The sequence below is a fragment of the Amphiura filiformis genome, chromosome 12 (assembly GCF_039555335.1).
Source record: "Amphiura filiformis chromosome 12, Afil_fr2py, whole genome shotgun sequence".
NCBI lineage: Eukaryota > Metazoa > Echinodermata > Ophiuroidea > Amphilepidida > Amphiuridae > Amphiura > Amphiura filiformis.
This window is the reverse complement of record NC_092639.1, coordinates 13,580,701-13,596,883: the sequence shown is the minus strand read 5'-3', so window position 1 is coordinate 13,596,883 and position 16,183 is coordinate 13,580,701. Positions and strand designations below refer to the sequence as shown.

The 16,183-nt window shown below is 38.0% G+C and overlaps 1 protein-coding gene across 1 annotated transcript; it reads right to left on the bottom strand.

The window, feature by feature from the left end:
* Nucleotides 1-2,876: 2,876 nt before the first annotated feature.
* LOC140165826 (uncharacterized) lies at nt 2,877-14,750 on the bottom strand. Its single transcript, XM_072189148.1, has 2 exons — nt 14,579-14,750; nt 2,877-8,740 (listed from the first exon to the last, which is right to left on the bottom strand). Exon 2 carries the CDS (start codon nt 8,705-8,707, stop codon nt 4,037-4,039), a length of 4,671 nt encoding a protein of 1,556 aa, XP_072045249.1. The 5' UTR covers nt 8,708-8,740; nt 14,579-14,750; the 3' UTR covers nt 2,877-4,036.
* Between the last annotated feature and the right edge of the window lie 1,433 nt (nt 14,751-16,183).

Here is a 16,183-nt window from a genome sequence, read left to right as displayed (position 1 = left end):
GGGTGTCACGGAAAGAGTGTCCAGAGTAATGAAGAACTATAATATCTCCATAGTGTCCATCCAAAAGATAAGCGTGACTAGGCTCACAACACCACCCAAGCAGTGTATGAAATCCCCTGCCTGAACTGTAACCTGTCTTATATTGATGAAACAGGAAGGAAATTCGGCACGCGATTAGAAGAACACAAAAGTGAAGTGGATGAAGTCAGCAACAAAGTGGTCACTAGAGCAGGGGAGAAAAGAGTCGTTAACTACCACAAGTCGGCTCTAATAGATCACGTTGTTGACAAGAATCACGTCATTGGGTGGGGGACGAGAATAATAATACGTTGTATCCCCAATAAGGCCTACATGCATTTGTTTGTCAAATGTCAAATATCATTCCACAAGAACATTTTCAGCGTAAATGTGAATAATTACCGCAATTAGCAATCCAATACGTTGGTACGTTTGAATTGCATTCTGGTCCGGCAAATTAAAATGCGTCATATTCTCGTTCGTGCATATAATCTCTTATATTTTCACATTCCTCTTATCATCATTCTCGATAGATGTTTGTGTATAACACGCACATTTCCTATATTTATAATTTTTCTCTATTTTATTTTTTGACCAATTTGTTATTGGGGCGCTTGCTCACTTATGTGTGTTCATGTAAAACGAGTAAGGAATAAAAGAGTCGATTGTATTTTCTTTCTCTTACGCGAAACATTCGCGGCTTAATCATCGCTGCCTTTGTCCGTGGCAGACTCTTCGAAGTTCTCCTCGTCATCGTACTGGAACAGCCCGTCGAATTTAGATCAATGTTTGGCCATCATCCTCGACCCCTTTGTCTATTTTCTCCTCAAGATCGTTCGATATCTCGGTATAAATTTCGTTATTTCGTTGAGAAGCGCGTGGCTCCGCAGAAACGTCCTGTACCGATCGAAAAAGTCGCGTTTGATGGCCTATACGGTCTTCAAGTGGGCCTTTTCCCTCGCCATCTCCGGATCCATGCCGTCGTCGACGTACTTTACATATTTTTCCCTCCTCATGCTTTCCGTAGCGTCTTTAGCTCCCTCGTACCATGCCCGATAAGCCTCTTGTCTTCCAATTCGTCACCGTACTCTCGGTCCGAGACCTCGACTTCCGAGTCGGAACCTTCTTCCTCGTCCACCTCCTCCTCCTCTTCTTCTTCGGGGTGTACGTATCGCTCGTGTCTCTCGATATCGTACTTAAGCGAGAAAGTCCTGCCGCACACGGAGCAAGGGTAAGATTTAAAGATATTCATGTCCAAACTCTTTTAAAGGTTAGGATCAAAATGATCGAGAGGTTTGAAATAACCGGCTTATAATGAGGTATTGCGTTACGCATTTTGTTACGTAATATACGCATTTTGATGCAATTTGTTACGCAATTTACGCATTTCACAACGCAGTGACGCTTTTTTTGATGCAATTTGTTACGCTTTGTCTCATTTTTGATGCAATCATTGACTCATTCCTCACTCGTTCCTTGCTCATCGATTCGTTTTGCCGCAAAATCGACGCGGTTCGAGGCGTGTCGTTTCTCGATTTACGCATTTTGAAACGGGGGTGAGTTGGTGGGGGTGTGTATGTATGTATGTGAGTAAGGGTGACTGGAGTGCAGTGTATGTTTGTTACATATAGTGAGAGGGTGAGTCGGTAGTAGCTTGTATGTGGTAGTGTGAGTGTGATTGTATGAGGATGAACGCAGCTATATACTTTTCTTGGGACCAGTTTTAAGTAAAAAATATACCCCTTCCGGGACGCTTAATTTCTTTCTGCAGCCATAATGGGCCGCAATATATCACTAACCGCATAGTCCGAGGCAAGGTTCATTATTGTCAGGGTTAGGGTCTTATGGTTAGGGTTAGGGTACGGGTTAGGGTTTAGGGGTTAGGGTTAGGGTTTAGGGTTAGGGTTAGGGTTAGGGTTAGGGTTAGGGTTTAGGGTTAGGGTTTAGGGTTAGGGTTAGGGTTAGGGTTAGGGTTAGGGTTAGGGGTAAGGGTTAGGGTTAGGGTAAGGGTTAGGGTTAGGGTTAGGGATTAGGGTTAGGGTTAGGGTTAGCATTATATACGTATTTATTAGTACTAATATACTAGTAATAGTATATTGTGTGTATGCACTTTATTCCGTAATCAATAAGTATCATAAACAAACACCTTTCTGGCACAACGAATCATAGCACAGTCGTGTAGGCATTAGACTATGGATACATAGATTGTGGGTTCGAACCCCAGGTAAACCGTTGTAGAATTTTAATTCTATCGATTGCTTTTTATTTTATTAAGTAAGAGGAAATAATAATGGTAATAAACTCGTGTTATATCTAGCCTCATAGGCCTATAATTACATGTATGTACTATGTGTTATCGCATTGCGGCCCATTATGGTTGCAGAAAGAAATCACGCTTCCGGGACCAAATGTCTATACATAAATATACCACTAACGGGCGCCATCAGTATATTGCTGCCACGAAAGAGAGCCGCGCTTGAGCAGCGGTTCCCAGACTGCGACCTCTTCCAAAAGGGGTCGCGGAACTTGTCGGAAAAATACATCTTCGTGCATTAAAGTGGGTGCCATCGTATTGTGAATGTAACCCCATTTTGACATATATTTGCATTAATATTCCCAATTTTACGCGCGAGTTTGTCCCGATAAAGTCATTTATTGCCAGGTATGTCGGTGATAAGTTTCAGTTAAGTAATTATTCGGATCGAACAATGATACACGGCCAGAATCAAAGAACCCACGGGTCCATAAACATGTAAGTGTTACGAGTCGTAACGACCCATGCCAAAACCACCATGACCAGCTTTTACCCTAATTCGCTTTATAATGCACAACAAAACACACTGTTTGTTTGAGTTAACAAAATTATAATCTTTAATGTAAATTATATCATGACAATGATCTTGCTCATAAGCATAAGCGCAAACAAATTACGATCTCTGAATCACTGTGGCAATGATAACACAGTTGATAACACAGTTTGATTACACCGTCTGTTGCATTAGTTATGTTCCGGACAACTGATGTATATCCTGATTCAAACTTGCCCAGCGAAGACCAATGTTGACTAGGGACGCACCATTAGATTTCCAGGGGTGGCATGGGAGTTTTTTGGGGAAAATATCGCCCATTAGTGAGATGAAAAAGAAATTTGGCTCACCCAGCTCTGTATAAAGGTATGTGCCTGACCCAAACTCCTATGCCCCCCAATTGAACGATGCGTCCCTTATATCCTTTGCGTACAAAACCCTTGCACATGCGATAATTTCGAAAACGGTGCTGCTTTCAAAATTCACTCACTTTCTTCAGGAAACTGACTTTTTCTGCACAGCTGACAGATGTGTTGTTTCATATACCAGACTTCATGAAAAATATTATTCCCTTTTGGAGCATGAGCAATTCGGTGTACTCGTAATCACCTTCATTATTGGTGGATTAATAACACATTATTGGCTATGCAAAATGACTAGTTTACACACAGTTACCGTTCTTTGAACATGTTGAAGGCATATAGATTATCAACACATTAGAAATCCTACAACAACTTTCTTGATAAAATCTGTCTTCTATACATGTACCAACTGGAAAATTTCAATTGTAATCATGCTATATAAATGATCATTCTGTCACATTCACCTCATTTTAGCCACAGGTTTTATTCCATATTATGCAATACAATGAACATTCTAGAATCTGAGAATTTACAAATCCAAAAATAGATCTGACATGATTTTGTTGTGATTACATGAGACGGGATTCCCATCTTTCATGAAATAGCTTTTAATAGCAGTAAACACATATCAAATTAAATTACTCAGGGCACATCACAATTGAGTATTTTGCCACGGGCCCGCAGCTCAAGGTAGCGTATCCTCGGGCCCGCGCGGACTTTTGGCTGGACTGGCGTGGCGGGGTCTCGCATTATTTCAAGCACTGCTTAAAATAATCACATGCCTACATCACTCACGAATCATGATCGACCCAACTCTGCAGTTTTTATATAGGCATGGACTCGATTGTGTTAATTTTTTCTCCATTTTCTCTTTTCTTTTTCTCTCTTTTCTCTTTCCTTTCCGCTTCTTTTCCCCTTTCCTCTCTTTTTTCTCTCATTCTTTTCCTTTCCTTTTATTTTGAGGGAGGCAGCACAAGACACCCCCCTGTGTCCGCGCCTGCAATTATACAAAATCACCAATACTATGAATGTCAAAATGCACACCCCAGCCGAGCTAGTAAAAATTGAATATTGCACTGCATTATTTTGTATGAGCGAAATTTCTTCCAAAGTTAAATTAGCGTGTTCTATATCGTTTGCCTGTAGATACGATTGGTAGAGTGTGAACAAAAAAACACTTAATCTGCAGTTGGTATTAAGCGGAGGACGTCGAAAAATATCTACGGCTGTTTGTATTTGTTGTATACCTTTATTCAAATCACCCATTGTAAAAGTAGCGATAATCCCCGCTGTGTGTGCTATTTCTGCCGTAAGTGCATATTCTTCACGATACCAAGAAGGTATTTGGGGGGAAAGCCGGATTATCTTTATTCTCTTACTGCCCTGGTTTAACCGAGGCAAGACACGTTGGCGTACAGCCAATGCTTCTGTATAATACTTATGTGCCTCTTGGATGTTACCCAAATGAAGGTTGACATTGCCGATACTTATCAAGGTTCTACTCGTTTCTAAATGATCTCGAAGAAGTATCCGCTGGTACCGTAATTGGGTCTTAAACATGTCTAAACTTTCTTCCATATTTCCTTGTAGAAATAACACTTCGCCTCTCAATTGTGCTATGGTAATTGTATTATTGTATTCACGAAATTGACCTTGGTTCATTTCTTCGGGAACCGTTTGTTCTATCGGAGTACACATGTCATCCCAGTAATACCGCATCTTATATAAGGACCGTTGTAAGGGCGACAATTTAAGATCCATATTGGTTAACCGAAGGTGAAATGCACTCAAATTGAATAATGTACCACTTGTCATTACATGTTTTGTGGCTTTCCTGTAAATACGAAGCGCTAGTGAAAAATATTTTATACTTTTCTGTGAGGAATTTTGTCTGCAACACAAAATGTCCCCGATTTGATATGCAGTGTATGCTGTATGTATTCGATTCACTTCAATATCTTGAATCTGCATTTCATCTAGCTTGGTGAAGTCCATGAACCATGATGGTAATTTTGTTGGTAGTATCTTTTCGCGTTCGAAAAAGATTCCGTTTTTTAATTTTGATCTAATTGAAAGAGCTTTCTTTAAACATATTAATGCGTAGTCCAAATTACCTAGCTGCAATTTCGCCTCTGCTATTGCTTCTAGTGTCAATACACTTTCGATATTATCGCCTAATCTTTGATAGAGTTTAGACGCAATACTTAGATGACGCACACTTTCAAGAATTTTGTTTTGTTTCAATAGTATAATGCCAATTAAATCATGTATGTCAGCTTTCATGTGCTGTGATGACCTCTCCGAGAACAAAGATACATTACCCCATAGTGTGATAAAATGAACATCCTGAAAATCTGCAGTGTCTAATCTAAAATTAACATTTCTGTTAACGATCATTTTCAACACGTGCTTCAAGATCTGCAACGCTTTAGTATATTTTTCTTGTTCGTAGAATATACTTGCAAGTTGATAGAACGAGTCTATGGTCATCGCATGGTCTCCAAAGAGATGCCCTCTTAGTGTAGCACTTTTGTTCAGAATGTATTCACTTTCTTTGTAATTATCTTGGTAGTAAAACAACAATCCATTTACATCTGTGAGATATGCCATTTGCACATGCTTCGTTACAGTATCACAGTTATTATTACGCTTACATGAAAAGGCTGACTGTGGTTCCAAGTCTTCCAGAGGGAATAGTATTTGATGTCTTTCTATCGCTTCGCCGAAACTTACAGTGGCGTCATGTATTTCTGACATTTCACACTGGAGAAATCCAACGGAAATCAGCAACTGATTTAGTTCCTCATCGATATACGGAATGTTATGTTGTTCTGCATTATTCTTGGCACTGATCAAGTGTCTCTCAGCGATGCTAAAAGCCCTTAGACTCTCTTGATAACTTGATACTTCTGATAACAAAACTCCCAATAGATGAGCTGTTAGTCCAACCAGAAGAGTTCTGTTTGTTGTCATGTTTAGCCTTGTTTTGGATTCTAAGTCGATTATCAACATTTGATCCGCAAGTGATTTGTTAAATGATTCTATGGATGAATTTAAATCATTTGTATGCATATATGCCAATCCTAGGTACAATTGAGTTTGCGGATCAATCTGAAGAGTATTATTTGTGCTTTTTTGCCCTTTCACAGATTCTAAGTGGTTTTCTGGTATCGGTTCTGTAAGTGATTTACTAAAGGACTCTATTGATTCCTTTAAGTTCTTTACTATTGTAGCCTGGAGATCCCCAAGATCATCCACAAAAGAGTCGCTTTGAACTAACTTTCGTGTATATTCACTCTGCATGTCATAACCTTCTGATAAAAACTCGATACTTTCTTTGTACAATCCGCGTTTATATAAGTTAACTCCCAGTGAATTGGCGGCTGACCCAGTTGACATTTCAGGGCCCAATTTTGATCTGTATATTTGATATGAACGGTTGAAATATTCAGTAGCAACTTCTAGCCCTTTGGGGCCCTTTGATTGGTGCAAGTCAGCCAGCGTGTGTAGTACTTCTGCAGTTTTTTCGTGTTCACCATACTTTGATTCACAAATCTGTAGAACTTTATTGGTAATATCAATAGCCTTATCAGGCTCCTTCACTAATGAATACAAATGACCTAATGTCTGATAATGTGAAAAATCATGCTCATCATCATCACCAAGAACACCGAAGCCATGTTTATAAACAGATTCGTATCGCCTCATAATGTAGTCGACTGACGAAGAATTTAGCACTTTGTTCGAGCTGATTTCTTGGAGTAATGTTGATACTTCTAAAAAGTAAGACCATGTTAGGATAGAGGTGTGCTTTAACCTAAACTCAAAGAGTTGCAAACTTCTCAACACTATGAGCATCCACCACAAATCTCCTTTCGCTACCTGCAAACCAAATGAACGTAAAATAGGATGCATTTCGAATATAGTTGTTCCCGTAATAGATATGTAACGTTTCAAAAAACAAGTATTCACCAGTGGAGATATATTTGCTCTTAGGGTGGCATTCATATGTAGTATGAAATTAGCCGTCTCTTGAGTAAATGACACTGGTATGGCTAACAAAGCAATAAATGCATCTTGCTGTTGGAACTCTAATTTAGAAAAGAAAAGTTTTAGTAATTCATACAAATTAGTTGAATTGGTCATGTCTTCAGTTTCTTCGGCTACAACAAAAACGTTTAACTCCTCAAGTCTTGAGACCAGCTCTTCTGCTCCGCGCAAACCACTTTTCAGTTGACTTCCAAATAACTCCAGAAGAAGTGGCACTCCACCTGAAAGTGAACCAATTCGCATCGCTAGGCCATCTGGTACCTCTGGATACAACTGTTTCATGACTGCCATTGAGCTCTGATTATCAAGGGATTCAAGTCTAACTTCGTACATTGACATACCAATGATGTCAAATCTTTTCCTCGACGTAGTCAATACCTTAATCATATTGGTGCTAACAATGTCTTCAACTAGTGTATAAAAGTGCTCTTTAATTGGTTTTACTAAAGTATCTTCAACGTTGTCTAGTATCAGAAGTGTTTTATGTTGAGTGCGTCGAGTTAGTACATGTTTAAAATCGTTGTGAAGTTTATTGTTATAGTTCACTCCTAAAGCAGACGTCACTCTCTGATACATGTCATCTTTGATGGAATCGCTAGATGCATTAATGCCACGAAATTCAACAAAAGCAACTTGAAAGTTATGTTTGTTGCGCACATTCTGGCCAATAGCAATTGATAAAGTAGTTTTACCGAAAGCTGGTGAGCCAATAATGCTGACCACCGGGTAGGAATCGTTACTTAAATACTGGGTAATAACAGCGATTTCTTCGTTACGACCTCTGAAGTATGATGGCTTCCGAGCCTCAGGAAAGTACATACTAGTATCATTCAGCGATTCGTCTACAGCACTGATGTCGCTCTTTCTTATAGGTATTACTCCAACAACGATTGCCATAATTATGAATAGCAAAACCACAAATACGCCACATATAATACGATAGTGTACCATTTCCCTTTGGTCTACTTTACGGAGCTCTTCTTGAGTCGGCACTCTATCACTCATTCGAATCATCTCAAGCTTTGGCATCACATTTGCGCATCCCATACCCATCATACATTGTTTCACATCTTTATACATTGTCTCGAAATCTGGCTTTTTGAGACATGTACTACTTGGGTGTGATATTTTGTTTCTGATTTGTCTCAATGAGTCGATGTATGTGTGAAGTGTCAGGTTGCGACGTTTCAGGTCTAGCGCTGTTGAATAGAGAAGAACCTGAAACAGATTGGTAAGGTCCCATTTTTGGCAATCACCGGAATTGGGAATCTTGGACTTAAATGATTTCCAGTTCGTTCCAGACTTTTCTTTACTGACAAAATCTTGCAAACTTGACTGATTGCCCATCCATGGAGTTTGGGGATAAAGTGTATTCCATTCTCTTTGGAACACACCGCGAAGTTCTTCAATGACAACGTCCTGCAGAATTGCAAGAAGTTTGAAGTAATGCAGGCTCTTGGGGTTGTACATTCTCTCTTTTTGCGCTCCTCCACTGATAAATTTCTGTAACAAGGAATATATGAAATGCAGAGTTAAAGAATTTGATCACAACAAACAGTCACAGTATTTTGATAGAGCTTTTGTTCCACTTTCCAACAAGATATTGCAAATTGTTTTGTTGCTTTTTTTAGTAATAAATTTTGGAATTTTGACATTTAAAATTTGATTTTTGTGCCAGCGTGCTATGCGAGCCAGCAGAGATATGTTATAACACGGAATAAAGCAAAGTTTGTGTTTCAAATTTGACGTACGAAAAAAATTACATATAGATAAAGGAGTTTCACAGGATAATATTTGTCAGGAATTATGGAAGATGATGTATGAATTACATAACCAAATAACACAAGGTCAGAAATTTATCATTCACAGCATATACACCAGGCACAAAAAGAAACTCGTCAGTTATATTCATCCTTGCTGTTCAATAACTTGATAATTTTGGATTATTCTGAAATATACATTTTTTTAATTGGGCTTTGCTTTCTCATTTGACACCCTGTTTATGAAAAACGGACAAGATATGCGCCTCCAAAGCCTCGAACCCCAAAATCAAAAGTTTCATTTTCAACGATTTTCAATGGGAACAGATCGTTGTATTGCACACAAGCATCACGGGCCAATCAATAAAGCACACAGTGTAACAGGCACTATTATTGAATCGTTAAAACTGCAACTTTTCATTTTGCGGTTTGAGAGTTTGGAGGCGCATATCTTGGTCAATTCTTGCTCAATGTTCACGAACAGGGTGTCAAATGAGAAAGAAAAGTCCAATTAACAAAATGTATATTTCAGAATAATCCAAAATTATCAAGTTATTGAACAGCAAGGATGAATATAACTGACGCGTTTCTTTTTGTGCCTGGTGTAGTAAAATAGTAATCTTTTGAAATCAATATGTAGATTTCGCAATATACGTACAAGATTGCACACATCATATTTTTTTGCTTTTGGCCCCCACATGGGGCTTATGTTATTATCCAAATCGTTGCCTGGTTGTTTCTTTCTTTGTTTCTTTTTTGTTTGGCTGGCTGTCCGGGGAGAAGTAAATTCATTGATCCACTGTGCAGCTCCAACGAAATAACCGATTAACTTTGGTTTGGTGATTGGATATGGTGGCCCGATGTGCTGTATAGTTTTGTAATATGTTATTTGCATATTTATGAATAGTAATGAGCTTATTTGCATATTTTGCCTATATTTTCATTAATCCGCTCTATAGCTTAACGCAATAACTGATCAACTTCTAACTTGGTACATGGTGGCCTGATGTGCTGTATAGGTTGTGTCATGTTATTTGCATATTTATGAATATTATGAGCTTATTTGCATATTGCATGTTATTTGTATTTGCAAATCTGTTATTTACTCACTTTTGTGTGGGGCCACCTTAATTACGAACCGCATAATTCTACAAGTAGTTTATTTTAGAGCTTTGATTAATATCAAACATTTGGGTCTACTTTTATGGTGACATGAATTGCATAACTAACGCTTCCGCCGCCTATGGTAGCCTCGGTTCGAGGCGTTAGGGCGCCTGGGATAGTGTTTTTTTTACAATCGCAAATTTCCAATTTGCGAGTGTTCTGTTTTTGGTCAGTTCTTCTTTCTTTCTTTCTTCTGTCAAACTTTTAACGAGCCATCGTAGCCATATGCTTTAAGCCAATGTGACCATATTCGGTCACAAGGACCATTGGGTGGGGGGACAAATGTTACATGACCAACTCGGGGTCAAAGGTCATCCAAAGGTCATTATGGCCAAAATGTGATTTTCACTAAAAATGCTTCTTCTTCCACAAATTACATAACACAATGTCGTCACTTGCATACCTGCATCGCCTTTAGCCAGTGTCTAAAAGTTGTACAAAGAATTGGGGTCAAAGGTCATTAAGGGGGTAAAATCTTACATTTGCATTATCTCAATATCCGTAAGGGGTATGGGGCTCAAACTCAGTGACAACAAATCTAATGACCAGGTGAACATTTTACAGGGGTCAGGTCAAAGGTCATGCAGAGGTCATATTTTAGAAATGCATTTTCTGTACATCTGTAAGGGGTACGGGACTCACACTCTGTGACAACAAACTTGATGACCAGGGAATATATTGGAACACTTTGCAGGGGTCAGGTTAAAGGTTATCTGGGGTCAAATCTTATAATTTCTTTTTCTCGACATCCGTAAGGGGTATGGGGCTCAAACTCAGTGATAACAGATCTCATGACCAGGGAACATTTTGCAGGGGTCAGGTCAAAGGTCATGCAGAGGTCAAATTTTAGAAATGCATTTTTGGACATCTGTAATGGGTACGAGGCTCAATTTTGATGACAACAAACCTCGTGACCTGGGAAACATTAAGGTCAAAGGTCAGATCAAAAGGTCATTAAAGGGTTACATGCCTGGCGATTGTCTGCGCTCTGTGAGCGCAAATTATCTCTAGTTCTTCTTCTTCTTCTTCTTCTTTAGTCCAGCCGAGAAACGGCTGGACTCTTGCATCCCAGTGGTTTCTGCTTCTTTCTTTCTTTCTGTCAACATTTGACATGATTGGCTCTAGCTCCCTAATTATTTGACCGATTCTAACCAAACTTGGGCAAAGGCTCCACTACCCCAGCCTTTACATTTGACATGACCCATTTGGCTAAAAATGCGAATTTTACCAAAAATGCTTCTTCTTTTACAGATTACATGAAACTTGGTCATCGGCATCGACTATAGTTGGAGTCTATGGGGTAAACACAGATTTGGGGTCAAAGGTCATTAAGGGAATTTTTTCTGCACATAACCAAATACTTTCAAAATGCTTCCTTTCCTACAGATTACATAGTACAGAGATGAGATTGACACATATGCACTGACATTAATTAGCTGGTGTCTATAGGGTAAACACGGATTTTGAGTTCAAGGTCATGAAGGGGTAAAATAGGGTTGATTACTGAAAATCACCTTAAAGTTCACTTTTTCCTGCATATTAAGTGCTGTGATCATCAGAATAATGCCAAAATGACTATAGCATTGGGTGCATGTAGGGTTATAATCAGATTTGGCTTGAACATGGGGAGGGGTCTGTTTTGGGGTCAAAAAGGGTAATATTCAAAAGTTTATCCAATTTGAATAAAAATTGTTATTTGTAATCCTAGTATGATTCAAAATATAATGGAGGTCTTTTCAAGGTCACCAGAGGTCAACCAAAGGTCAAAAGGGGGTAAAATTGAACATTTTATCCAATTTAAATGATTTAAAATGAAAATTGCAATTTCGCAAACCAAACACTTTCTAACGGTGATTGTAAAACAATTTGCCTAACTTAACAGCCAATATAACAGAGTTAGGCACTAATGCAGGCTACTCTACACACCGTTAAAAATCATAAGATGTATAGTTAGGCAAAAATTTGAGAGCATTCTGCACTAAACCACAGACAATTATTCCATGCCACAGAGTAGATCACAAGTTATTGATACTGTTACATAATCATCTTATAGACAGCTATTCATAGAAGATAATCTATGAATGTAGATTGTCCCGCTTTGGTAAACAGATAATAGTCCTTTCTATTCAGAGGTTCTATTTACTTTTGGTCAGTCATGCATGTTAATAATACTAAAGAAACTGACTTGATGCACTTTATTTAAATACCATATAGAGTACTTGCACGGAAGGTCATTAGTTCAAATCATCCTCCAGACACGCTCCAGAAGATATGCAAATGCATGGAGTACAAAAGAATTACTTTGATCAATACCAGTTACACAGGTGATTGGTATTGTGCTGCATGCATTTGCATGTCTTCTGGAGCATGTCTGGAGGATGATTTTAACTAAATGACCTTCCGTGCAAGCACTCTATGGCACTGATCGATTACCATCACATTAGTCTAAAGTCGGACGAAATGGCACATTTTTCTATTGCAACACATTGCTATATGCTATGAGCTCTCGTATAAGGTATGTACATTTTTGCTGTGTTCTTGTTATACCGTCTTTCAAGGAAAACAACAACACGATTACGCCTTATTATATTAATATTAGAGATATGTATGTTATAAAATCACAATAATAAACTTCATATGACTTAAAAATTAGCGTATATGGGATTGGAGGCACCAATTTCAAACACTGCATGTCAGATAACTGTGAAGTCACTTCAAGGTCACGGCTGGACTTCGCAGCCTTCTGAGGATGCAATATATCTAGTTCTTTTTTTCTTTTCTTTGACAGGGAAAAGGATCACTAAAGGGAGCTTATAATAGATTGAGCACCTGTAGTTGTTGAGAGCAGTTACTAAATGAAAATTGGGATCAGCAATTTTCTCTGGTTTATCCCTGTTTTTCTTAAACCATGACCGGCAGGGCCATTAGCGATCTGATATACTAACAGCAGCAGTAGGTGGACAAGAGATCATAATGAAAATAAATTGAGAAGCAAAAAAAACCGAACCTATGGTTATATATTGCTATTTGGTGACTGGCCTGACACTTATTTAACTGGCCTGAGAACTGGCTTGACCTTGAAGCTTTTAAATACCCAAAATAAGACACCCTCTAGAATTTTGGAATTTGATTGGCCAAATGCTTTCTTGCCAAATGTAAACAGACACGCATGAACCATTATTATATGTTACAGAACTCACGCAATCATGATAACTTTATTATCATTTTATACAATATACAGTAAGCCAAAAAATTAAGGTACCAGTTATGTTCATCCCCTGTATATCCTAAACAAAGACAGATATGTTATAATTGGATCTTTTAGCTCGAATTTAAGACCTCATTCGTTGAAATTGTGCAAGAAATAAAGACACGACTATCCAAAAACCCAAGGAAGATGCCAATTTAAAAGTTGCAGTTTGCTCGATTGCATTCTCTATTGATTTGTACACAAAGAGTTCGTGAACAAGAGAACTAGCGCCTTGCTTCCATTGATAAGCACGTTAAAAATAGCGTCGTGCCTTCATTGATTAGAACACAAAAGTGCAACTTTTAATTTCGTTTCATCATTAGGTTTTAGATCACTGTTTCTTTAATTCTCAACCAATTTCAATAAGTAAGGTCTTAAATCAGAGCTAAAGAGTACAGGGATTGGCTGCTTGTTTAAATTTTACATATTTTTCTTTATTTAGGATATGCAGGGGTGAACACAACTGGTACCTTAATTATTTGGCTTACTGTATATTCAGCGACCAGAAAGGAACGTATAAGCAGATCATTTATTTTAATGTGCGTTGACGACAATGACATAATCACAGAATAAAATACATATATGTTGAAACTATTTCCTAAAACATTTGAACGTGAACGTGGATAATGAAGCGTTGCATGTTGCGATGGATTTACGTGACGTTTACATCATGGATATGCTAACCAAATATGGCAACATTAGCTTGGGTATTTTGAGCTACACGGGTATTTCCCAAATGAGTCGCGCGCACGTAGATGGTTCAACTCTTGACTGAGCTGAACGAGAATTATACCCGGAAATAAATTATTCATTTTAAGGGTGGGGTGTGAACATTTGGACAGTATTTTTGTAGGACATGAGAGCACATCAAACATATCGAATAATTGCATTCTGAGCTGAATACGAAGAATATCCTTCTGATATCAAATAATTTTCGCGATATAAAACACATTTTATGGACTCTAGCGTTGTTTTGTTGTATTCAGTATATCCCGATTAAAACACAATGTGAAATGATATACAAATTTATTATTTTAATACCGGGTTTCATGTTTCAAGTGTTATAATTATTATATTAAAGCCTATATGGAAATTTGAACGTTTTTTTAAAAAAATATAATAATGATGTTCCCGCGAGTGTGACATGTATCAAATTATTATACTTACCCATGTACCTTCTGAGCTCAAGTTAAGTTACGATATAGGCCTACATGACAGTTGGTTCAATAAGACCACTATGGCTAATATAGTTGCTGAGACTGTATCAAGATGGAATATGATATTTATACATTTTCGGAGGGAAAGGCAGAAATCGAAAGCCCGGGATCGAAAGCTGGTCTCGATATGCTGCGTGGAGTAGCTATGAGCTAGGAGCTATGACCGGCCCGGGTCGAATGTTCTATAAATTGGATTGCCAGTTCGATAGCAGTAGCAGACTTTTCTATTCATTTTTGTTTAATTTAGTGAATTTTCAGAAAAACTTGATATACATCAAGTATAAAGAGGGAGAAAAGTTTCTTTGAGAGCAGGGCCGTAGCACGATTTTTTGAGAAAACTATTTATCTGAGAAAAACGCCGAGTATCTGAAAAAAAGAGAAAAAAAACTTTGTATATCTATGTTTATCAGAAAAGCTCTGTTTACCTGCATCAAATCAGGAAAACTCTGTTTATCAGATTAACTCAGTCTATATATGAGAAAAACACTTATTTATTAGAAAAAACCAGAATCACAAAAACTATATTTATCTGATCCGTAATTTAGACCGTAAATAATTATGTATACCTGAGTAAAAAAACTCAGGATAGGTTTTAGGTATGCAAATAAAAACTTCGCTTTATATAATTTCCACGAGTATGCATCGTTCTAATGATCAGAAGGTGTATGATACTAGGTGGGTGATCTCGAACCAAAGTTTTAAAATACTTGTGAAAATCATTGTAGTGACTTGGTGTGAGTGGGAAAATGGCCTTTATTTCATTCAATTCGGACATTTTACCCCCTGGACATGGCTTCTGAAGTTTTCCAGTTTTTGCCCATTTTAGTGCATTTTAATGTACAGTATATAGGCTGCATCTTAGCTAATTAAAGTTTATGGGTGGCTTCAAAACTCAGCCGCTGGTTGATCGGCAGTATAGTGTTCCATATTGTTTAGAACAATGCAAACCGGATAGAACCGGGCGGAACTGGCGAGCAACCGGCAGATATGTTTTGAAGCTCTCCCTATAATATGTGATTTAACTTATGATAATTGTTTTCAGTGCTCTCAGACTAATGAATAATAAGAATCACTGATGTTTCTGATGGAATATTCAGAAATATTTTCATGGTAGGGGTTGGTTGGATTCTGAGTTAATCTCTTAATTATCTCTTAATTATAAGGATTAGTTGAAATGCGACGGGAAAACATTTTGACTCCCTAATCCAACAGCTTCCACAAGAGTATTATTAAACATTTCCTAATTGAATTAAATCAGTGTAGGTAATCATTGGTAGTGGCGAAATATGTCATGATTTAAAAAAATGTAAAAATGTCCAAGGGGGGTGGATGCAACTTGTACATCAGCCTGGGTAACCACCCACTCTACTCCGGTCGAGAGGTAGCCCTATATGAGGTCGGAAACCAATGAAATATCCATGACAAGAGGCCATGAAAATCTATAAAATTGTTGAACAGTGACCTGGGACGGGCAATTTTACCTTGAAGATTTACATGGAAATTGTTCAGTTATTTTCAGCCATTTTATTGAATATTATCTTTTACTTTCCCCATG

Coding starts and splice junctions, on each gene's coding strand:
- LOC140165826 (XM_072189148.1), bottom strand. CDS start 8,707: ATGTACAACCCCAAGAGCCTGCATTACTTCAAACTTCTTGCAATTCTG.